The 25,394-nt window shown below is 47.9% G+C and overlaps 1 protein-coding gene across 1 annotated transcript; it reads right to left on the bottom strand.

The window, feature by feature from the left end:
* Positions 1–4,283: 4,283 nt before the first annotated feature.
* On the bottom strand, positions 4,284–24,878 carry UBAC1 (UBA domain containing 1). The gene is made up of 10 exons (XM_083158644.1): positions 24,640–24,878; positions 17,283–17,403; positions 17,121–17,194; positions 16,861–16,968; positions 15,549–15,651; positions 14,370–14,478; positions 13,118–13,337; positions 11,467–11,553; positions 10,350–10,488; positions 4,284–6,663 (listed from the first exon to the last, which is right to left on the bottom strand). Exons 1-10 carry the CDS (start codon positions 24,775–24,777, stop codon positions 6,548–6,550), a joined length of 1,215 nt encoding a protein of 404 aa, XP_083014770.1. The 5' UTR covers positions 24,778–24,878; the 3' UTR covers positions 4,284–6,547.
* Positions 24,879–25,394: the final 516 nt, after the last annotated feature.

The following is a 25,394-nucleotide window of genomic DNA, read 5'->3' as shown; positions in this document are numbered from 1 at the left end:
ATATGCTAATTAAATAGCATCTCTTATAAACAGATCAGTGTGCTGCTTTGGGGGGGGGGGGGGCAAAGAGATGCCGGAACAAGATGTAATAGCAAAATGTGCTGCACCACCTGGGAATAGAATGGTATTAGACCAGGGGTCGCCAACTCCAGTCCTCGAGAGCTACCAACGGTTAACATTTTGCAGGTCTCCTCACAGATTCAGAAGTGAAGTAATTAGCTCCAGCTGTGGATCATTTATGTGTCAGTCAGTAATGAGTGCACCTGTGCCCCAGCTGGGTGATCTAGAAAACGTGAACCGTTGGAAGCTCTCGAGGACTGGAGTTGGCTACCACTGTATTAGACTATTCATTTGGCCCATCTAATTCAATTGTGTGTAATATGGAAGGAAGGATGGTCAAGGTGGGGAAGGAAGGGCAAGTGAAGTGGTTGATAGGGCATGGGGGGGAAGGAAGGGCATGTGGCGTCACTGGCGAGGGGGGGGGGGGGTCAAGATGGGGAGGGAACAAAGGTGAAGGGGAGGTGGAAGGCAAGTGGGGGACAAAAGGTCATGGGGCAGGAGAGGGCAAGTGGGGGAACTAAGGGCAAGATGGGAAGAAAGCGCAAAGAAGGGCTTTCCAATAAATTCCTTCAGCAAGTTTTTTTTCCCCTGTAAAGATAGGTTGCTACTGGATACAGCAACTTTTCCCTATATGCCGTAATTCATAAATATAGGGATTTTGTTTCAATTTAGGTCTTTTCAATAAGGGATTCGGATGAGAGGTAGAAAAGGTCAACATGACAATGGCCGATACGTGTCAGCCTACCCTATGATAACCATTTGGGGGTTGACCCAGTGAGCGGCAACCTGATTGAAGTCAATCCAATGATCCACATCCAGCTACACCCACCCCAGCACCAGGCACATATTTAAAAAATATTTAACATTTAAAAAATTTTAAAAAATCAATTTAAAAAAATCAAGCACTTCACTGCCAAGGACAGCCCTGGCTAAAGCGCTTGATTTGTTTGAACCCCCGCAAAACTATTTTTTTAAGACTTAGGGGAAAGTTATAAACCTGGGGTAGCCAACCCTAGTCCTCGAGAGCTACCAACAGTGCATGTTTTGCAGGTCTCCTCACAGAATCACAAGTGAGCTAATTAGCTCCATCTGTTTATCTTTTAAAATGTGTAAGTGATGAGTGCAGCTGTGCAGCAGCTAGGTTATCACGAGGGCTAGGGTTGGCTACCACTGTTATAAACCAAAGCTTTTGATGATCTCACATGCATTTAAGAAAGGGGGAGTGTGGACCCCGGGAATAGTTTATGCAAGGATTTGTGCTGGGGTAACCCTATGTTGTGGATTTTTTTTTGCTGACCATGTCCCCTCCCTTTCAAGCACCTAAGGAAGGGATTTTGATTGAGCAGCTTAAATTTGGTATTGCATTAAGTACCAGCCTGCCAAGATTATGGAACAACATAACAGTAATGGCAGGGGCAGCCGCTTTGTGCGGAACACTTGAACTGCCCCTTTCTGGGCCAAACCATTTAAATGCCCCCCCCCCCACCCCATAGAGGTGAGGAGCAGCACTAGCCTTTAATTATATAAAATATCGCACTACACATCAGTTGCTCCCATATGTGCCTTGGGTGGTTGTATAGCTCATCTCACAACACAGTGTAAGCTTTGTAGTGCATCCAACATGGCTGCCTCACCTGAAGGATGGCTGAAAAATACACAGACCTGATGGTTATGGTGTTCCTACCTAGAGTTAGGTCACTGCAATTACCCCACCTTGTGTCATCTCAACTGATTCCACCCCAGGTAATTCTACATTCTAATGCATTTAACACCACTGTCTCAGCTGGTACCTTTCATGGGTGGAGTGAATAACCAGTGAAAAGAACGGTTTCACTCCTGAATTATCCCTATTTGTGGAGTGTCCCCCCCCCCCCTTTTTATTTTTTTTCCCTTGGATTACCCAGTAGACTCTTCTTATCAAATATGGAAGCCTGAGATCTCACCCAGTGTCTGAAAGAGCTTTAATAAGAACCATCCAGTGTACAACAGAACCACCTAAAAAGTTGCATAAAATTTTTACAAAATGTATTGTGCTCCACAGTCGACCTTCAATGATTTCTGATGCAAGTGGACAGCCCCAGCGGATTTCATTTTTTTAATCCCATTGGCCGGGAGAGACTGCTGCTACGGTAGTTACTATCCGCAGAGGATGATCACATGACATTCACATTCATTTGTGACAACATGATGTTCCCCCATTTAGGATTAAAGCAGACATGAATCTAATACAATTAAGAAAATAATACAAATTGTGATTTCAATGGGTGACGGTGGTTTTCGGATAGGGGCAGGATGTAACGATGCCCGAGTTAGTCTGCTGTGCCGGGGGAACTGTGATTTTTTTTTTAAAGGGGGTAATCATTCACAAAGCAAAACTAGATCTTGAAATTATTGCCTCTTTAAAAAAAAATGTGTGTGAGTTTGACCAGCAGCACACATAAATGACAAACTCGAGTGTCATTACATCTGTCCTATTGTGTTAACTTGTATTGTAAAGTGTGTATAGCGGAGGCAGCCATTGAGGGGGCGGAGCCACTATTGAGCAGACATAACCAGGTGAGACACAAACACAGATAGGTGGACGAATAAATTGCACTGCCAGCTGCCAGACAGTCAAATACTCCTATAGGTTCCTCAAAACCTTCACCATACACCAACAAACAAAAAAACGGAATATGACTTATCCAGCGCTTGGAAACTCGGTAGGTACCAGGATGCCTCCCGTATAACAGGTAATGTATATACATAAGAAAGAAAAATGATATATGATAGTACATTTAAAACATAACACAATTTAATCACATAAATCAATTCATAAAACACACATGCAGTGTCTAACTGTATAAAAGCAAGTGCATATAATTCTTTAAAACGAATCAATCCTTGAGCATATGGAGGTTAGCAAATACCGGGTATCCAGGAACTGACAGTCAAGCAGTTCCAGAATCGGATGAAACTCCAACACCAGTGCAAATACTGCTGAGCACTTCTACGTGGATTTCCTCCGGTTTCTCCGCCTTTCCAAGTCGCTTATGTGCAGATCACAACGCGTTTCTTCCTCTAAAGAGGACTTTTTCAAGGTCCACCATATGCTCAAGGATTGATTCGTTTGAAAGAATTATATGCACTTTATCTACAGTGCTTGGTACTTATGTAGTATCTGGGCGCCCGATTTTGTGATTGTATGCCTTACCTTAAGGCATACAATCAGATGCGATTCGACGCCATTTTCGGCAAAATCGAATCGCATGCGATCCGATGCGATTTTCCATAGGATTCAATTTTAACATAGTCCTGTTCATTTCCCCACTATCCAAGTGGGCATAGAGTTGATTTTATATAGCGTGGCGAGCGCAGCGAGCCCGAAGCGTGGCGAGCGGACGCGGAAAACATTTTAAGTAATCCGCGGCCCTCGCCACTCTTCGGGCTCGCCACGCTTTATAAAATCAACTCTATGCCCACTTGGATAGTGGGGAAATGAACAGGACTCTGTTAACATTGAATCCTATGGAAAATCGCATCGGATCGCATGCGATATCGGACATAAGTACCCAGTGCTTTTATACAGTTAGACACTGCATGTGTGTTTTATGAATTGTGATTTATGTGATTAAATTGTGTTATGTTTTAAACGTACTTCACTATCATATATAAATTTTTCTTTCTTATTTATACCCCGTTCTCACTGCAGCCAAATTCCCAGGTCTAGCATGTAGACCCGGGAATTTTCCTTTTAACACAGGATTTTTGGTCGCATACCCGGATCTCAAACACGGCTAAAACCCTTCTTTTTACCCGTGTCTGAGATCCGGGTATGCAGACACGGGTTGACCCGTTCACACTGCCGAAAAACCCGTGTTAAAAGGCAAATTCCCGGTAGAACTTCTTCACCCGGGAATTTGCCTTGCAGTGAGAACAGGGGTCCAGCGCGGCAGTCAGGGAAAAGCCGTGTATTTCTCACTCGCAGTGAGAACACGCCATTATACACATTACCAGTTATACGGGAGGCATCCTGGTACCTACCGAGTTTCCAAGCGCCGGATAAGTCATATTCCATTTGTTGTTTGTTGATAACTAGGTGAGAGTCTGACTGCCTCAGATACGCCACTTAGTAAATGTACTGAACGCTAAAATATTCCCTACCACATCGCAAAGACCACAGATACACTAAATATAGTGCTCACCGCAGCCTCATCTGTTTGTAATGAGAACGTTTCCTACTGTTCACGTGTGAATACTGACAACGTCATTTCACTTTAATAAAACTAATGATATACATATTTCAATTAAATATATTTTCAAATATTAATACAAAATAACGGCAGAAAGTCCATGATCCGGTGCTAACTCACAGATAAAACACAATGGATTTGCATTAAAAAAAAAAAAAAAAAAAAGAAGATAAAAAAATAAATTAAGAACCTGTTTTGCTGTAGATATGGTGACATTAACAGACTATTATTCCATAGCACAGATTAGATACACAGGTTCTCAAAGTCGGTCCTCAGGACCCCACACAGTGCATGTTTTGCAGGTCTCCTTACAGACTCAAGTGAAATAATTAGGTCCACCTGTGGATCTTTTAAATTGTGCGAGTCAGTAATGAATGCACCTGTCGGGAGACCTGGAAACCGTGGACTGTGTGGGGTACTGAGGACCGAGTTTGAGAACCACTGGATTAGATCAAAGAGAACCTGAGGAATAAATACTTTAGGTTTGATTTCTCGCTACGTGTCGGAATCCGGACATCACTGGAGATGCTGACATTGAAAGCCTGACAGCCAGCATCCAATCGTAAGCATGACTGGGTGGAGGTAAGGTTTAGGAACTAAGGGTGGGTGTGTGTGGGTGGTGGTTAGCAATAAACTGCAGGAAAGGGGTATTAGGCACCAGTGGGGAGGGTTAGGCTGCCAGCGGATAGGGGTAAGTATACTTACCCAGCCCATCCAAGACTTCGGATTACCTGGAGTGCCACTGTAGGTCTTCCTACCGCCAGCATCATGTATGTTTTGCCATGCAAACCATATCCCCCCCCCACAAAAAAAAGAAAATAAAAAAATTATATATATAGTTTTTTTTGTATACATTATATTCAACTTCCAGTTTAGGAGAAACGGTTGAGCTACATCTAAAGCAGGCATGTCCAAACTGTGGCCTCCAGATGTTGTGAAACTACATGTCCCAGCATGCCTTGCCATAGTTTTATCCAGGGTTGCCTAAATGACCCCCTCCTTCAGGGAGAAAATGCTCTGTTCCTGGGCTTCCCTGGTAATGTAGGATTGCCATCACCTTTCTTATCAAGTACCTAGCTCCCCACAGGTGATGGCAATCCTACATTACCAGGGAAGTCCAGGAGCAGAGCATTTTCTCCCGCATGGAGAGGGTCAGGTAGGCAAGCATGGTTTTAGCATCCCCTAATAGCAAAACTGTAGCAAGGCATGATGGGACATGTAGTTTCATAACAGCTGGAGGGCCATAGTTTGGACATGCCTGATCTAGAGTATTTTAAGTACTAAGGGGGTTATTCAGACCTGACCGCATGGCTGTGAATTCGCAGGGCCTCTCGATTATCGATAGCCTGTACATGCGCGAGGCCATAGTCAATAGAATCCTGCTTTTTTTTTTTGCTGGGAGTGTCAGAGAAGATGCAGGCGTGGCCATGCGCTTGAAGGGAAGTCATGTGACGTCAGCTCCGGCCCCAATTAGCCTGATTCTATCGCAGCCACTGAGTAGGTCCAGGGCTACACACAGACTGCGCGCACACACTGGCAAATCATTCAACGGAGAGTGATTGCGAATGGATTTGAAGTGAATTGCAGGGCCGCAAAATTCACACAGGGTGGGATTTCACTCTGGGTGGGCGGCGTATATCCGACCGCAGGGCTCTGCAAAGTCGCAGCGGTGCGATCAAAGTCTGAATAACCCCCTAAAAACCCTCATCTGTGGATTCTTAACCCCCTAGAGAAGCAGTGGTCCTGATTCATTGTCATTTTAATCATAATATTTATATATTTTTTAAACAATTCACTTGCAACCATAATATTAGTGTTCATGAAGGGGAACTTCACCTGGATGAAGGCTGACAAAACCCAGCGAAAATACCCAGAACCCCCAAGTCCCTTTGTCAGATCCCTTTCCCTGGATGTACTTGGGGCAGGCTGCCCCCACCTAGTAGACCACGCCAGCACAGCGACGCCATAGAGGTCGCAGTGCTAATCTCAGTCCGTCATCAGGCAGCAAGTTAGCGGTGTTCCGCGCTAACCACAATACACCTCCAATAACATCACAAGCCTAAGCAAAGTCCATGATTAACGCAAACACGCTCACAACGCTCTTCAGCAGAATAAAACGGGCCCAGAACAGCTCAAAATAAAATGAACACGAACAAAGAAGTAATAATCATTAAGGTTTTGGTATTTGCACTTCCCAAAGTCCGAGGACATGATGCAGCTGGGAGAGTCTCCCGGGGGTGGGTGGGTTGCACCTCCTACGTGCGGTTTAAGGTTTGGAAAATCCTAGATATCTGAAGCATAACGGGACCGGTTTCTGGATCGTTCATCCACTGGGTGCTGTTCAATGGGTTTTCAAGCATATCTTCAAACGCTGGAAACAAAGAGGAAAGTGGACGGTGAGAGGGTTTATAATGGGAGGAGACAGCCGGAAAGGTTACAGGTGGCTGGTGGATTGGTCGGCACAGATGGCCCACATGTAGGGTTCAGGCACATAACTAGTATCGGACCACACCTGGAAACCAGAAGAAAAGCGGTCGAAAAAACATTTCTGAGCAATATTTTCTCATACACAGAGGGACATACTTACTAAAGCTGGCCATATATCAGGACAACCTACATATGACCTGGTCATATGCAGGCCGTGGAGCGGTCAAACAAGTGATCGTATGTGTTTAAAAGCATCCGTAATGAAGGCCAACGGATCAGATATCTGACCTGCGGGATCGCGCAAACACGACCCATCAAGATTGTATTGGGGCCTCAAGGTAGCAGTAAAAAGGGTCGACAGATGAAAAGGTTGACGTGAGTTTTTCATTATTTATGTCAATTTGTAGATTTCATCACATAAGCCCCTATATCCGTGCGCTGCTTTGCTCGACATGTTAAAACCAAGTATCCACCTAAATGGGAAAGTATAAAAAAAAAAAAAAAAAATCCCAAAAACTAAATGTCGGACTTTTTAAGTTAACATTTTTCGCTTGTTGCCTATGTCGTCCACATCCGCAAAAACCATTTGATTAACTATCGATCGGATAACAATTATTAAATGGTCGATTTTGATCGATTGACTGCCAATTAAAACAGGTCTTAAGGTGGCCATACACACGCAGATTTGTCTTCAGATCTGACTGGTTGGAACAAAAACATAGGTATGGATGACAGCAAATGACAGTTGACCATTTGCTTGGAAATGCTGGAAAACTGACAAACTGTCACTCATCCATAACCATGTTTTTGTTCCAACCAGCCAGATCTGAAGATAAATCTTCCTGGTGTATGGGCACCTTTAATGTTGAGCTTTCAGAGCGAACACACATTTGAAAAGGATTATACACCCGCACACTCCACCTTCAGGCGTGCGCGCGGGACTCTCACAATTCTATTAGCAATTCCCACCACTCGCAAGATTTGTCCTATAAACGAACTGAGAAAACAGCATAAAAAAGTAGGGAGGCTGTATAGTTCATAAGGAAACTACTTTATAAAAATGTGTTGAATGATTTGTGTATTTTTATTTTTTTATGTAAATAATGTATTAATCGCGGTATTCAATCGCCAGTATTCAATCGCGGCAGCTATATCTGCCCGGCCGATATTATAAAATACCAGCCGGGACAAGCCTGCAACAAGGCTCGTCTCCCTATGGAAGCGAATCTGTATTGTCGGGAACGGTTGCTAGATTGTCGAGTCCACAGCCGTGGATTAGACAATCAGTGCCTGTTTTCCCTGATGTCGGGACTTTACGGCTGTCGGATTATATTCCGCCAGTTGGAAGAACGGACCCTACATTAAATAAGTTGAATGACATTCGACCTTATAATGTCAGAAATGGCGGCTATTTAAAAACGGCGTAAATAGCAAGTGGATTGAATACCACCCTAAGAATTTTGTTTGATTACAAAAGAATAAAACTAAAAAAATTGGGCCCACTTTTTTTTTTTTATTTTTTTTTTTTTTAATGAAAACACTTTATTGAAATGAATATTTAAATTTGGTGAGCATAAAAAATAAAAAAAATAGATTTTAGGGTACTTTAACACCATTTATTATTTTGCTCTGAGGGCAGTATCGTATTAGCCCTGAAATTCTGTACAACATTATTTTCATAGCACAAAACAGGGTCCCAAAGAGCTGCGCGGCTTATGTATTTTCACAGATGCTGCTAAAACGCCAGACTATCAAAACTTGTCTTCACCCAGCCTGAGGCAGGCAAAACCGAAGCCACAACAAAATCACCAGCATTGGGACCTGCCCCACGTTGTGCTAATTAGCAGCAGGATTTTTTTTTGCTAATTAGATATTAGCCGAAAATTTTAATTATTGGCCCAATTAAGCAAATTGAAAACTTCCAAATGCCGTTAGGGAGGGTGGCCAAGGGGTTCTCTAGCAAGTCTTAACCTTTTTACCTTAAAATAAGCCGCACTGGAACTACTGCAATAGGTTTCTGTTTATAAGATGCAATTTTGAGCGAGTGCCAATGTCGCTCTGGTACACGGGGCGCCAAAAGGGGCCATTTGGTGCAATTTTAACAAGGGTGTCTGAGGACGCTTCTGTTTATATACATGGACTATAAAACAATACGTTCTTCCTGTGTGCTCGGGAGGGCAGGGTCGGGTGAAATCTGACCAGGCAACAAGACTGTGAACTCAAAGAAGGGCAAAATATTTGCAGTGTTACTATTTCAGCTTTGGCCCAGGCTGGTAATAGATCTGACAGCCAGGAGTGGGCTCAGGACAGCTACGAGATTCCCCTACACCTACATTAGGGCAGCGAGTGACACCGGATAGTCTCAGTGTGATGAAAGACACGGAACAGAGGCCAACAAAAGCCGATACTCAGCTCCCAAAACAGAGACCCTCGGTGGCTGTTAACTGTCCATGTTAGAGCAGGGGGTATATTATAACGCACAAAGGAACTATTACCGGTCCCGGGCCCCCTCCCCCCGCAGGAGGATGAAGAGGTCGCTCATGCTACATTGTGAATACTTTATAGCTTGAGTAACATGGGAAACCTGACAAGGCTCAGGGATCGCGCTGAGAGATGTAAGCTACAGATTCAGGCTTAGGCCGGTTTCACACACTCCGGCTCCTGCCGGACGGTGAAATCCCGCACGGCCAGGGAGCCGCGCCGCACACTGTACTTTATCATGGAGGGGATGGTCACAGCCCGGCAGCCGTCCCTTCCAGTGGCGGGATCCGGCTGCAGCCGTGCGGCCGGGTCGTGGCCGTCCCGTGTGAATGGACACAATAGTGTCCATTCACAACTTATGTGTGCGGCACGGCTCCCTGGCCGTGCGGGATTTCACCGTCCGGCAGGAGCCGGAGTGTGTGAAACCGGCCTTACAGTCCTATAGGGCACAATTATTCCACCTGGGAAACCAAATGCCTAAGTCCCCGTTCTCTGAGACCCCAGTAAAGGAGGCTCCCTATAGAATATACAGCATTTCTTACCCCAGTTTTGCCCAGCTCGGATACCAGGAGGGTGGTGTGTGGTTGGAGTTCTATTGAGGAAGGGATGTTGCTATGGGTGGGTTACGGTGGCTAGGGTCGACACTATGAAGGGTTGACATAAATTAGTTCGACAGGGATTAGGTGGACATATGAAATAGGTCAACATTGCTACGTTCCACACAAGCATTAGGTTGACCATTGGAAGTTCAAAAGGTCGACATGAGTTTTTTTAGTGCCGACAGGCCGTATACCCAACACTAGGACGTGGAGGGAGAATACAATAGTGTGCCGAATGTGGTGAGCCATTGAGAGGACGCAGTACACTCATATGGTTTCAATGTCGACTTGCGTCAAACTTCGACTTTTGACTGTTGACCTTTGCCATGTCTACCTAAGCCCTGTTGACCTAAATGTTTGTTGACCTTCATAATGTCTACCCCATATCTGCTATGAGTAACCGATCAGATTTGATTATCTTCTAGAAGGTGCTAAATAAAGAAGTAGATTCTAATTGGTTGCTATGGACAACAGCACATCTTCAATAGAACTCCCATTTTAGTACATAAACCTTTAGGCATTTAGATGTGGAGTGACAGAACACACTTACCTAGCAGTGTTTTAGGGTTGGTTAGGCCTAGCTGTACAACTGGGTTGTCAAGGATGGCTTGGAACAGAGGACTAGAGGTGTCAATTCCCTTATCCAGATCTTCCGGGGAGGGTTTCCGGTCTCCCAACAGCCACTCGCACTGAAAACAAAGGAGAGGTTGTTGGACTATTATATCCTATCAGCTCTGGGTTCAACCGTTCCAGGCAGAAGTATGGAGGTGCAGTCCCCGGTCATAGAAGCACAGGAAGAGGGAGAGGGAGGCAGCTGCCCCGGTTACTCGCTGCACAGAAGCAGGAAGGCCGCCGCCCCCAGAGGCGCACAGAAGCAGATAGGCCGCTGCCCCAAGTCCCGTCTAGTACAGGAGCAGTGACGTCTTATCTTACAATAAGAAATTATGGGGTAGATTTATTAACAGTGATATTTCGTTCCTAAAGTGTCAGGAACAGCTTCACCGCATTATCGTGGCTCCTATTATCGGCTGAATGTATTATTCCTGCTGCATCAGATATGGGATGGCGTTACCTTCCTCCCCCAGGGGATACGCGTCCTCCCATATGGGATGCCAGCTGTGTCCCCCAGCCTTCTAACACTCTGCAGTGCTTGCTAGTCTCCGGCATCTTGAAATGAAAACATGCGCAGGATAATGTATGCATTGAATGCTGGGAAATGGCGCTCTGTACCCGGTGCATGCGCTGTCTTCGTTTTGAAGGCGCTGAAGACCAGTAAGCGCTGTGGAGTATTAGGTGGCTGGAGACCCGCAGTGCCACATCAAGACACGGGCATGCACATCGGCGGTTCATACATTATTGGTACTATTTAAGGAATACCTGCGCTGATGTGACACATGCCCCCTATCGCCATTGCGGGAGTAATACATCAGGGGAAGTGCTATCTTATGTGGGGATAGCGCAGAAAACCCCTGACAGTTCATACATCTACCCCTATTTTACCTATTTAGTTTGTTGTAGACAAATTGCAAATTACATTTTAATTAGCATAAAGAAGTTAAATAAAACCTACAACTAGACACCATTATAGACAATGCAGTGTTGCGTCTTTGTAACAGCGCCAAGTTCTGGGACTGGTCAGAGGCGCGGAGCTTGCATTTACTACTCACAGCTGCATCTTGCTGGTTGTTGTTAACACGAAGAGCATCAACCACTTCTTTTTCATCAAATCCCATCTCCATCAAAGCGATGACAGCCTAGGACACAAAACCAACACAACGTCACACGTACTGTACATATCACGTCCGTACAGCCAACATATAGCCCCTGCTTTATAGGTCATGTTTTCTGCACAGTAATTAGTCCAAGTATCTATGTACCGGGATATTCTTGATGTGAGGAGAAAGCTTAATTCAAAAGCTAATGGGGTTGAGCAGGGAACAGATCACCTATTCGAATGCTGGTGATACTATGAGAAATGAGTGTGACCAGCTCCACGATGTTACAGCAGGAACCTAGGTATTGATTTCATGGTGGTGACACTCGGATGCCGCACAAATGGCGGAATCCCCACACAAAATTCCCAGATTTCTCCATGAGCTGCGAGTCCAACATCGGGCATTCGAATGTGCGGTAATCCAATGCTAATTGGATTGCTCCAGTGTGGCAATAAGCAACTGACTATGGCCCCCATTTACCATTGATCGCATCTACAATGCGATCTGGGCGGAATATTACCTCCCAGGATCGCATTGTAAAATGCGATCATTTCACCTGTAATGTATCACCTGCTAGGCGCAGGGACAGGGCTCTGAAAGGAGCCCGTCCCTGCGATGCCCGGAGCCGGGGGGGTCTGCGCATGTGCGGTTACGCGCTGACCCCCCCCCCGCGACCCCGCTGACCGCACTGCCGCTCGGGCAGTGCAATGTGTAGCCATAGGCTACCGTGGGCTATCGCCATATCAGAATGGGGTGCGAAGCCGTGCTGTCCGATGTTGATACATCGGGCAGCTTCGCATCCCCCATAGAAACCTATGGGGGATGTGACCGGCGGCGCTGCAGGTGGGGATCACAGTAGGGATCGGAGATTCCTGCTGCGGTCCCCTGTGATACATTAGGGGGATACTTAATATTTGCAGTTAACCCCCGAAAACGGCTGTTTTCGGGGATTTAGCTGCAAATATTAGTTTATAAATGCGGCCCTATACCTTACAGTCTTCGGGGGTTATTCAGACCAGATTGCTGCGGCATGATTTAGCTGCGTCCTGTGATCACCCTGCGATTAGATAGGAGCGGGGCAGTCTTCATGAACTCCCACCCAGTGCAAACCTGCAAATTGTCGCTCACCATGATTTTTCCAGTGTGTGCAGTCTGTGCGTAGTCCAGGATTTACTCGGCGGCTGCGATAGCAGTGTGATTGGGACCAGAGCCGACGTCACATGACTTTCTCTCAAATGCCTGGGGCACGTCTGAGTTTTTCCTGACACTCCCAGAAAATGGCCGGTTACCACCCACAAACGCTGATTTTCTGTCAACTTATCAATCAAATTGCGTACGACCAGCAATTAAAATAGTAGCAGGATTTTATCAAAGGATGAGCTCACGCATGCGCAGTCTATCATTAATTGCCCAGAAGTGCGAATTCACAGCCGCACAATCAGGTCTGAATAACCCCCTTTATTCCAAAGCAAAATCCCTAAAGCAAAGAAGGCGCTACAGTGACAACATTCCCCAACCAGCAGAACCATCCAAGACTATGGGCGGGTGTGGCGGTACAGGTGCGCCACGGAGCCGTAGGACTCATACAGGACAAGTAACGTACTCTGGGGTCAGGACGGAATTCTCTTTTCCTCCGGATCTTCTTAAAGATTTCCGTGAGCTCGTCTTTCGGGTCCTCCGCGCTGGCTCCTAGGCTGGCTCTGGAGTCTGACTGGGCCGAAGCGCTTGCGGCCTCCGACGCATTCTCACACGGGAGGGGCGCGTCTGCTCCGGGGTCATCCGAGTGCTCGATCAGCCACTCCATAGCCTGCGTCACAGACATGCTGGAGAACGGAACAGGACATCAAAAGGAGTGATGCAACACAAAAAATGAGGAGACATATTCTAATGGTATGAACAGACCAATATACACATAACTGAAAATATTACATTAAGCAAACAGCCTCCTGTATAGACATCCAAGAGACACCGGATAAACCTGCTCAGAAAGAGGCTGTAGCAAGGCAGATACTGTCGGTTCTGTTTCAGCTCTAGTGGCAGGACATCCTTATCACCACCCTGTTCGACATCACATTACAAACATACAAGAGGACACATAACACAGAGACATGTAAAACAGAGATACGCATTGTCAGGAGTGTCCGTCTGTGTCCAGCTACAGCCTCAGAGAAAGGGAGGCTATAAAGATCTCCCCTCTGCAACAGAAGGGAGACATGCGGTGAAATGTTCCCAAGGCTACCACTAGTGCGGTCTAGAGGCAGATTGCAGATCTGGCCGTGTACTGGGTGTACAGGGCGGTTATGTGCGGTCTAGAGGCAGATTGCAGATCTGGCCGTGTTCTGGGTGTACACAAGGCGGTTATGTTTGGTCTAGAGGCAGATTCCAGATCTGGCCGTGTACTGGGTGTACAGGGCGGTTATGTGCGGTCTAGAGGCAGATTGCAGATCTGGCCGTGTTCTGGGTGTACACAAGGCGGTTATGTTCGGTCTAGAGGCAGATTCCAGATCTAGCCGTGTACAGGGCGGTTATGTGCGGTCTAGAGGCAGTCTCCAGATCTGGCCGTGTACTGGGTGTACAAGGCGGTTATGTGCGGTCTAGAGGCAGATTCCAGATCTGGCCGTGTAATGGGTGTACAAGGCGGTTATGTGCGGTCTAGAGGCAGATTCCAGATCTGGCTGTGTACTGGGTGTACAAGGCGGTTATGTGGAGTCTACAGGTAGAGTCCAGATCTGGCCGTGTACTGGGCATACAGGGCGGTTATGTGTGGTATAGAGACAGATTCCAGATCTCGCCATGTACTGGGCGTACATTGCATGGTGCTTTTAGAAGCCACAAGAAAGACAAAAAGTACCTACTGATTTAACCGGAGGGCCTTCACCGCTCGGCTCTCAGGGAAACCCATCTCCGTGAGCTGCCTCAATGCAATCTCATCCACACGATCTTCCTCATCCTCATCTAACATAGCTGAAATGAAAGAAGTAAAAGTGTTAAGTGTGTCGCACGCATTATTACACTTATCCCCTCCTGTAAGATATAGATATCCTAGTGCTCTGTCCTCAGTGTGTTTATTCTGCCTTCACAACTCACACTCAGACTGATATCAGTGTCCTACAAAGCGTCATTACTACCGAGGTCACCCTATTCGCAGCTAGTGTTTAGCTGGTTTCTGGAATACAAACTCTGCAAACTGATTTTTATTAACCATCTTTAAACGACGGTGGAGTGGAAATGTGATCAGGAAGGACCATTATCCAGCTGCAACTCTTCAGATCCGTTCTCCACCTCCAAGCAACTGGGTCTTAAGATGGCCATACAGCAGAACGATTTCAACAGATCGTGCAATCGATTGTGTGCACATCGTGAGGTATTTCGGTATGACGACGATGCAACGCACTTTCCTGCGGGTCGCCGCACATATGATCAGTCGGGATGGCTTGCTGTCGTAAGCAGATCGTATGTGTTTTAAGCACATACGATCTGCATCGAATGCTGGTCGTTCTATTGTATGGCCAGCTTAAGAGACAAGAGTCCGAGCTGAGTGGCTGTATGGACCAGTATCAGGATCTACAGTCACCGCCCCCACTTTAGGGATTAGGTGTCCTTGGTGGTAATGCAGCTTCTTAAATAACAAAACCCCAAGCGAGGACATTATTATTCTCTAAGTTAAGCCAGAAACTCAAGTCACAGAATACAAATTGCTGCCGCGGGTAAATGGACAGAGCTCACGTTTCCCTCAGAGCCCAGAGGATGAACAGTCAGTGTGTGACTAGTGAGGACCCTCTGTAACAGGACACAATCCCAGGACATAACCCTGCACATTCATCTACAGCCACAAATAGCAACAAGCGTGAACCAGATACATTGGGGTAAACAGGAGCGACGGGACTCCTACAGGCAGATCTGCTTCTGCCGCAACAAAACATCAAGTGACAGCAGAACAAAGCATTTCAGGGAGAAAAGTAATCTGTCCCCTCTTCTCTGCATTGCCAGTGAGTAAGCAAGTGCTGGCTATACCACGGACAAAGCGCACTCACCATTTGCCTTCTTAAAGAGTTCAACAGCGTCTGGGTTCAGGGCCAGCAACTTCTGTGCAACTTCGATAAGAGACACCAGAATCTTCCGCAGCTCAGTCTGAAACTGGACAAGAACAGCAGAGGTTTTACCACGGGGCCACGGATCTGCCTCTTGTGTCATTTACATTGGGACTGATTCAGAAAGGTTTGCTAGGCGGTGTATATTGACAGCGTAGCGAATAAACGCCCCCTCCCCCCTAGAACCGATCATTTGATAGTCACTCACCATCCAATGCTTTTTAAGCCAGGACTTACTTTTCATTTCCTCTGAATTCGTGACGGGTGCTAACGTCATGTGACTTGAGCCGCACGCTCCAAGCAGGCATCGCCACGCCAGTGTCTGCATGGGTACGCCCAGCATTTTTCTGGACATGGCCATAAAACACTGGGCGTTCCCCCTGACCGCCCCCCCCCCCCCACCCCCTGCGCATGAGCAAACCCTCGACCATTGGGGACGGGGCCAAATTTGGTCCACTACGAGAGTGCAATTGTTAAGGAGAACAAAGTGAAGGAATACAGAAAGCAACAGCATTTACCACTTCAAAAATGATCTGCTGTAGTGGAACCTCAGGGTAACACGTAACAGCGGATTCACTTTCATGGTCCTTAACTAAAGAAGGACGTTTGGGGTGTAGGATCCTCACTACAGACCTGGCCCAGCTTTGGCAGACATCTGATAAACAGTTTACATGTCAAGCAAAGTACAAATGCCACAAACCCTGGGCTAGAAAATAGGATATTGTATTGCTAACAAGTTGCTTTATACGCAAGAGCGGTAATCACGGAGTAGGGATGTCTGAGGGACAGATGGAATTTTTGGGGAAATGTTTTTCTATGCATATCAGTCTCCCCGTGTTCTTTAACGATACGGTGAGATTTAAGGTGCCAATACACTACTGCGATGTATCGCAGTAGTGTATGGACCATACGACCCCCTCACAAGCCACATGGGACCTTCCCGGGTGGCAGGATCGCATACGGTCCTTTCACATGTGCTCGCCGCCAGGAGGGATGCCGAGTCAGAGGTTGGAACGGCATCAGGTCCGACCTTCAGCTCAGGACCTTGCATCAGACCCGAGGGGGACATAAAACTTATCCGATTTGGGCCGATCCGTCGGAATCTGGTCAAATCGGCCCAAATCGGACAAGTGTATGGGCACCTTCACACAGCTTACATCCCAAACATTGACTGCGCAGGGCCACCTAGAAGCAGGAAGCCCATATTCTGAAATACGCATAGATGGAAGAGAGAATGGAGTTGACCAAAACTTACGTCTCGCGTATTGTGGTGAGCAATGGTCCGGTCCACGTTGCGAGTGGGCAGACCTGCGGTAGCCTTGAGAATAGCCTCCTTGTCTGGGGCCTTGGCCTCCTGCTTCCTCTGTGAAGTACAAATCAATCTATGTTCATCCTAACCGGACCAAGCAAGTTACATGGCAGCTCCCACTTGTGTTAATTAATGGATAGGGGTGGAGAATTGTTTATCTGGACAGAATTGGAAATACAGGCTCGAAACATTGCGATTGAACCCACCTTCTCTTCAGAAGACACTTCGGCCATCTTTGGCGGTGGGGGCGGTGCCCTCTTTTTGATTAACAGCAAGACATCTGTGGAGAGAGGACAAAGAGGTAAGTCTGCTACTGACCTCACCAGCTGGACTACCGAAATCAGAATAATCTCCCTGCCCTGGGACACCTCTGTCCTGAATATTCTCTTCCGCGACCGTCTTGGTGTCGGACAGAACGCGTTCAGAAGAAGCGTGGACCAGCTTGTGATGGGTCAGACTCTTGGGGTCTTCCAGGCTGCCGTGGGCACTCTGCAGGTGGGAAAACAAGAGAAATCTCAGCATCAGCGGATCTTACCTGACAAGCATTAGATAAAGAACTGGGGAACACTACAGTTACTCTGTCAGAGGATCTAGTGGTTACATCACTGCATTCTCGCTCTTTAATCCCCCCGAGTCTTCATACATTACAGTACAGTAGCATTCTCTAATACTTAAATAGCCGCTGTGCGTGCCAAGCATTATGTCAGCCGCAAGACCCGCTCCCAGAATGCTCTGTGCTGAGCCAAGACTACAGTGAATGTCAGATATAAATATTCCTGCAGCAGCGGGTTACTGTAACACTACACCGCATGTTACACCCGAGCTCCACAGACAGTAATAAGGAGGAATCTCGGGCACTAAGGTTACCTTTGCAGAGAAATAAGACTTTTCACAGTTGCGCCGTTGGTAGAAAAACTGCAGAAGACACAGCCTGCAGTGCAGACGGTCTAATGGTTCCCTGGTGCTGCTGCTTAGGCAGAACAGTAAACAAGCAGCTTGCAGCCTGTACTCAGGGGGTAGAACAATGACCTCAGGTAACGCCGGTAGTGGTTTTGGTGGCAGCCTCTTCTCCTCACCATGCCTATACTAATCAAAACAGTGGGTGTGGCTATGATACACGTGGGTGTGGTTAGGTGCATGTAATGCTAATATAAAATGTTTTGTTTATGTAAACAATTTACAAGTAATGCAGGGCTTTCACACAGCCCGGGTTACTGGACAGGTGGCTATTGGTATGCATGGAATGAAGCGTGGCTCATCAAAACGTAGGCATTAGGGAATTTTACTATAAACAAGAAGGTAAGGGATAAATTTACTAAGATGGGTGGTCTATTAGAGATGGGATGGTGTCCATATCAACCTAGTGATCTCTCTAGAATCTGGACAGGGCGCTGGGGTACGGGGGGCAGTATGAAGGGGGCTGGCCTGGCCCATCAACATCACTGTTGGGGGCTGACATCTACAGCAGTGCAGGGCGCAGTTTGACCCTTTAAAAAAAAAAAATGGGCAGGGCCCATAACCACCAATCAGATTCTACTTATTTAGCATCTTCTCGAAGACAATAGATTAAATTGATCAGTTGCTATGGGCAATATCCAATGTTCAACAGAACGCCCATCTTAGCAAATCTACCCCTGAGTGTGCACTCATTTAGATAGTATAGAGACTCGCACAGGGGAAACCACTCGCTCCGGCGCACAGGGTAAACCACCCGCTCCCGCGCACAGGGGGAAACCACCCGCTCCCGCGCACAGGGGAAACCACCCGCTCCCGCGCACAGGGGAAACCACCCGCTCCCGCGCACAGGGGAAACCACCCGCTCCCGCGCACAGTGTGACATTGTCTGCTGGAGTATTTGCTCTACATGCATCTTAATAATCTACTCAACTACAGTACATTGCTGCATGTAAGTCAATGCAAAAATAGGATATAATATACCTAGATAGCTCTCCGTCTATATTTATACATACCCGCAGGCATCCAAAACATCCCAGCAATATAAAGCTTAGATGAAGGCACGGTTACCCTGGCAACTCTATAGAGAAGAGTTAATAATTAATGTGCTCAAACAAATCATTGCCAATAGGACAGGTGGTAACAACCTGGCAGGTGTTAATAGAGGTCTCTTTCCTGGGTTCTGGGTAATTAGAGTCCTGGTTTGCATCGATCTCATCTCTCTCTCTGGAGATAGACTGTCCCTCCGATAGATCCCGCTGTATAAACAGAGGCAGCATGGAGGATGCGTTATCAGATCTGGCAGCGGGGACGGTGCTTCGGACTGCACAAGAAGTCTGAATGACTGAATAGTCTACCTCATTCTCAGGGACCAATAAACCAAATATCTCGCTTGCTAGGGATGGAAGTGCCACTATTACTGTCACATGTAAACGTAGCCCTACCTTGCCAGAACCTCACACAGTTAACATTTGGCTTTGTTACTGCTTTCTGTTATCAGCTGCTTAAGACAGACGGCCTGCTTCAGACCACAATGCACAGCTGTGAATTCGAAGCGGCCAGCGTTCGGTTAAGTCTCCGCCCCACTAGCCAAATCCCGCCTTGCGTGCTAACGTGTACAGCTACACATCCATTTGCAGCCCTGCAAATAATGTCCAAAACCCATCGTAAGCCGCTCACTATCGAATGATTTTTACGCAGTGCCACAAATCATCGTAAATACCGTGTAGCCCTGGACTTACTCGGCAGTGCGTTGGAAAAAGACATATCGGGGCTGAAGCAGACGTCACACACCCTCCCCTAAAACTCTGCGGTTTCCGCGACACTCCCAGTGTTTTTCTAGGCAGCATCTTAGCACTTCCATGGAGCGGCCGGTTTCCACAACCTGACACCTACTTCCAGTCAATCACTTTGCGAACGATGTGCGTTTAGAAAAAGTTGCGAGAGTTCATCATAGGAAAGCCTCGCGCATGCATACTGAGAACCGAGCGCACACACAGTGTATCGATGATTGGCTGCTGTGCTTTCAGGCCCAGAGACCCCTCAGGTCCTCCAATGGAGGATATTGTGAAAATTGGCCACTCTTCCCTATATTGTGTATATTAATACGCAACCCAGGTGATTTGGGGCAAAACGGCACCAATCTCAGGTTCCCACAACACATCTCCGGGTACTTGTTTCCTAGCACGGCGCCCATCGCATACCATGCCATGAGGTATGCGATGTTCGGGTAAATGACCAGGAATGTACAATTAAATATCGCATAGCATCGGATGCCAGCAAATGGCATGCGATGCGATTTTTAATTGTACAACCCTGATGGTGCTTACAATGTTAAATGCACCCCCATTGTCAACGCCACCCCCACTATCAACGCCAACCCGAAGCGTGGCGAGCGCAGCGCGCCCGCAAGGGGCGGCGGTACGCGTCCTCTGACTTTTCATACCCCCACTATCCACGTCGGAGAGCCCGAAGCGTGCGAACCCCGCGAGGGGACGCGGAATACATGTTAAGTAATCCGCGTGAGCTTGCCACACTATCTAAAATCAGCTCCACGCCGACGTGGATAGTGGGGGTATGAAAAGGTCAGAGGACGCGGGCTCGCTGCGCTCGCCACGCTTCGGATTTGCGTTGATAGTGGGGGTGGCGTTGACAATGGGGGGGCATTTAACATTGTAAGCACCCATCAGGGTGCTTGTACAATTAAAAATCGCATCACATGCCGCTATATTGCATGCACTGCGATGGAAATCGGGGGCGCCGTGCTAGGAAACAAATACCCATCTCCTAACTGATTTGACCCTGAAGACCCCCCCACCGAAATCGATCAGTGTGTATGCACTAATCAGTTATGGCTAACCTTGACACTCCAGTTGTTGAACTACACATCCCAGCATGCCCTGCTACAGTTTTACTATTTGGCCATGCGTAAACTGATGCAGGGCTGGGATGTGTAGCTCAACAACAGCTGGAGTGTCAAAGTTAGCCATCACTTCACTATATAGTTCTCCCGCGGCATGGCCAATATGCTTAACTATATCGGCTGCCGCAGGAATCGCTTCCATGTCTATCCAGCATAAATGGTAGCGTGCATTATTATTGATATAGTGGGTAGACACTGAACGATATGCACAATGATAACGATATCATACATTGCGTACCAGCTTGCCTGCCTCCTCATTTGCAATATGAAGCCGGTTGCAGGAAATAAGGGGATGGATTAAGGAATAACAGATGACAGACAGTGGCATGTTTGGAACTGCAGCAAACAAATTCTAGGCAACATTTGCTTTTACTGGCGATTATTCACACTCAAGGGAACATTGTTGCAGGAGATTTATTCTAGATACACCATAATAATCAGCATGCCAAACGGAATTGTCCCAAAACGTCTCCCTGTCCCGCTTATACAAATAATCGCAGTTATGCCGCCGCTTATGGAAGCGATGAACAGCAACAGCGCCACCACAAGGTGACTCTGCTTACGTCAGTGCGCAGAGGCGAGAATGCGAAACAGGGATGGAAAATTGGATGCCAATACTGTATATTTCTATATTTAGCCTGGAATACTGAAGATCATAAGGATAAGCATCGAGTTTATAGTGTGCTGAGCACCTACATGCTACGACGTACACAGGGGCGCTGGAACGTTTTTAGGTTGGGGGGGGGGCAAGATATAATCTCATTTTGGCGCACCCTAAATTGCTATATGTTACCCCCGGGCACTAAACACACTGGCAGCGGCATATACTGTACACGTGGGCATTATACACAGGGCAGCGGCATATATGCGTGGGCATTATACACTAGGCAGCGGCATTTACGCATGGGCATTATACACAGGGCAGCGGCATATACTGTACACGTGGGCATTATACACCGGGCAGCGGCATATACAGTACATGTGGCCAGAGACACCAGGACTGACATTAATCCAGGGGTTGTCATTTACTCGTATAAAGTGGAAAAAGTGGCACTGTCACCCCCAAACAGATTTATGTGATTATGTCTGATTATGATAATCAAACATAATTACATAAACCTGTTTGGGTGTGAATCCAGGGGTAAATGACAACCCCTGGATCCAGGAGTCACTGGGGAAGGGAGGGTGAGAGGAGCAGCATTTACCTTTAAGTTTTAGTTGTGGCAGCACAGCGTGATGGCTGCTGCTGCGGCTGTTGTAGGATGCTCCCGCGGCTCCCGCCCATGCACTGATCCACGCGACCAGTCTCCCTCCCTACGGCCCGCATCACGCCCGCCAATCACTGTGGACGCATCACATCCACAGCCACTGTGATTGGCGGGCGCTGGTTCTCAACATCTCCCCGCAGAAGTCATCCATGTGGGCGGACGGCTGCGAATAGGAATCGGATTCTTGCTGAGGCGCTAAAGCAGCTGTGCGGGCGGGCGGCTGCGATTAATCAGTAATATAGGCGGACGGGCGGGAGGCTGGATCAAGCTTAATCAGCCCACCGCCCGCCCGCCTATATTACTGATTAATCAGCCGCCCGCACAGCTGCTTTAGCGCCTCAGTAATTTTGGGGGGGGCAAGCTGCCCCCTCGCCCCCCCCCTTCCGGCGCCACTGGACGTATAGTATAGGGGCAGAGTCCGGTCAAGATGGCCGATCTGATCACTAAAAGCCAGAGACTCCTGGGAGGCCTAAACCATTAACTGGCATCCGAGGTGACAGAAATATTCTCAGAGTGATTTGGCAGAGGTTAAAGTCAATAATTATCTGTATCAATTACTCCTGCAGGGGCATCATACATGGAGAAATACCCTACCCGCTTCTCCAACAAGGACAGACGTGTACAGCAATGTTTTGGGTCAGTGTGTAGGAATTTCAGTATGCACCACGTGCTACCATCGTGCATTCTCGCATACTCCCACCCATCATGTATTCGGTCTGTACTCAGCGGGCGTATATACTTTATTTTTATTATTATCCTTTATTTATACGGCGCCACAAGGGTTCTGCTGCGCCCAGTTACAGAATACGCATAATCAAACAGGAAAACAAAAAAAAAACAAGTAACTTAAGGTGCCCATACACTGCCCGCGATGTCTCGCAGCAGTGTACGGACACCTAATACCCTGCAAAGCACCGGGACCTTCTCGGCGGCTGGGACGCATGCGATCCGTTGTGTTGGATCACATGCGTCCCTGCTTACCACCCGCCTCGCCGCCTGGAGGAAGGGGTGGTCGGACGGCCTGCCGGTCCGACCACCTGGTCGGGTCCAATGCGCACGAGAACGCGCATCGGACCCAACCGCATGTAAGGGAGAGGCAATTTGGTCCGATTTAATGGGCCGATAGATCACAATCGGCCAAAATCGCACCAAATCGCCTCGATGTATGGGGGCCTTTAGAGTTGAAGACAATACCGGACAAATACAGGGTAAATGATTATAGGTATATCAGCCGATTGCTGCAACATAAGTATCCAGGTGGCAGCAAACAGCATGCTTTGGTGCAGAGGTATGAGGCCCCTGCTCGTGAGAGCTTACATTCTAAAAGGTATGTATATACCTCTTCCCCTATGACACTGCAAAGCTTCCAAATTGGGACCCCCCCTTCCTTATATGATACAGCACAGGCTCTGGGGTGGGATCCCTCTCCCCTGTGTATTACAGCACAGGCTCTGAGGTGGGATCCCTCTCCCCTGTGTATTACAGCACAGGCTCTGAGGTGGGGTCCCTCTCCCCTGTGTATTACAGCACAGGCTCTGAGGTGGGGTCCCACTCCCCTGTATATTACAGCACAGGCTCTGAGGTGGGGTCCCACTCCCCTGTGTATTACAGCACAGGCTCTGAGGTGGGGACCCACTCCCCTGTATATTACAGCACAGGCTCTGAGGTGGGGACCCACTCCCCTGTATATTACAGCACAGGCTCTGAGGTGGGGTCCCACTCCCCTGTATATTACAGCACAGGCTCTGAGGTGGGGACCCACTCCCCTGTATATTACAGCACAGGCTCTGAGGTGGGGTCCCACTCCCCTGTATATTACAGCACAGGCTCTGAGGTGGGGTCCCACTCCCGTGTATTACAGCACAGGCTCTGAGGTGGGATCCCACTCCCCTGTGTATTACAGCACAGGCTCTGAGGTGGGGTCCCACTACCCTGTGTATTACAGCACAGGCTCTGAGGTGGGGTCCCACTCCCCTGTGTATTACAGCACAGGCTCTGAGGTGGGGTCCCACTCCCCTGTATATTACAGCACAGATTCTGAGGTGGGGTCCCTCTCGTCTGTATATTACAGCACAGGCTATGAGATGGGAACCCTCTCCCCTGTATATTACAGCAAGGGCTCTGAGGTGGGGTCCCACTCCCCTGTATATTACAGCACATGCTCTGAGGTGGGGTCCCACTCCCCTGTATATTACAGCACAGGCTCTGAGGTGGGATCTCTCTCCCCTGTATATTACAGCACAGATTCTGAGGTGGGGATCTCTCTCCCCTGTATATTACAGCACAGATTCTGAGGTGGGGTCCCTCTCTTCTGTATATTACAGCACAGGCTCTGAGGTGGGATCCCACTCCCCTGTATATTACAGCACAGGCTCTGAGGTGGGATCTCTCTCCCCTGTATATTACAGCACAGGCTCTGAGATGGGAACCCTCTCCCCTATATGATACAGGACAGGCTCTGAGGTGGGGTCCCACTCCCCTATATGGTGAAGCACGGGCTCTGAGGTGGGGGTTCCTCTCCCCTATATTACAGAAGGGGACCCTCTCCCAATGTGACCCAACCCCCCTGCACGATCTTACATGTCTGAGGCACCTCTCCTTCAGCCTCTCCAGGGTCATGTCCTCCGTCACCTCCTCCAGCCACTCGGCGCCCCCCATGGTGCAGACATGGAGCCTGAGCACCCGCCCCGCGAAGATCTTCTCCTCCTGCACGAACATGAAGCATCTCCCCCCGCAGCCGCGGCCCAAAGACAGGCAGGAAACGCACCCGCAGACAGGTGACAGGTTCCGATTCCGCACTCCCCATTCACCGGAAATGCCACTCGCAGCATGCTGGGACCTGTAGTTTCCTGACCGCTGCGCTCAAGCAGCTTCACCGGCAGAGGGCGTGCGCGGCAGACATTTACATATTCCTGTTCTAATCTAGACAGCAATTTACATACCTCCCAACATGACACTCTCCAGGAGGGACACAATGCTCTGCTCCTGGGATTTCTTCTTAATGTATGATTACCTTCATCTGTGTTAAACATGTAAATTACTAAGAAAGGTGCTTCAACACAGGTGATGACAATCATACATTAAGAGGGAAGTGCAGGAGCAGAGCAATGTGTCCCTGCTGGAGAGGGTCATGTTGGGAGGTATACAACTAGGGCGACACGCATCAGGTCGACACCACTAGGTCGACATGACTGAAGGTTGACATGGTTAGGTCGGCAGGGTCATTAGGTCGACGCAAGCATTATGTCAACACGGGGAAGGTCGACTGTCAAAAGGTCAACAAGGTTTTCTCCCAAATTTCAATATAGTCGTCATGGACACTAAAATGTAGCACT

The sequence above is a fragment of the Crinia signifera genome, chromosome 9 (assembly GCF_055691185.1).
Source record: "Crinia signifera chromosome 9, ASM5569118v1, whole genome shotgun sequence".
NCBI lineage: Eukaryota > Metazoa > Chordata > Amphibia > Anura > Myobatrachidae > Crinia > Crinia signifera.
Note: the sequence above shows the minus strand (reverse complement) of the source record. Positions and strands in the feature narration are given on the sequence as shown.

Bases quoted from the DNA above. Each gene is read 5' to 3' on its own strand.
- UBAC1 (XM_083158644.1), bottom strand. From the start codon at position 24,777: ATGTTCGTGCAGGAGGAGAAGATCTTCGCGGGGCGGGTGCTCAGGCTC. The intron at 16,969-17,120 runs GTGGGTTCAATC...TGTACTTCACAG, and splicing joins AAGTGTCTTCTGAAGAGAAG to AGGAAGCAGGAGGCCAAGGC. The intron at 6,664-10,349 runs GTAAGTGTGTTC...CTTTGTTTCCAG, and splicing joins CAACCCTAAAACACTGCTAG to CGTTTGAAGATATGCTTGAA.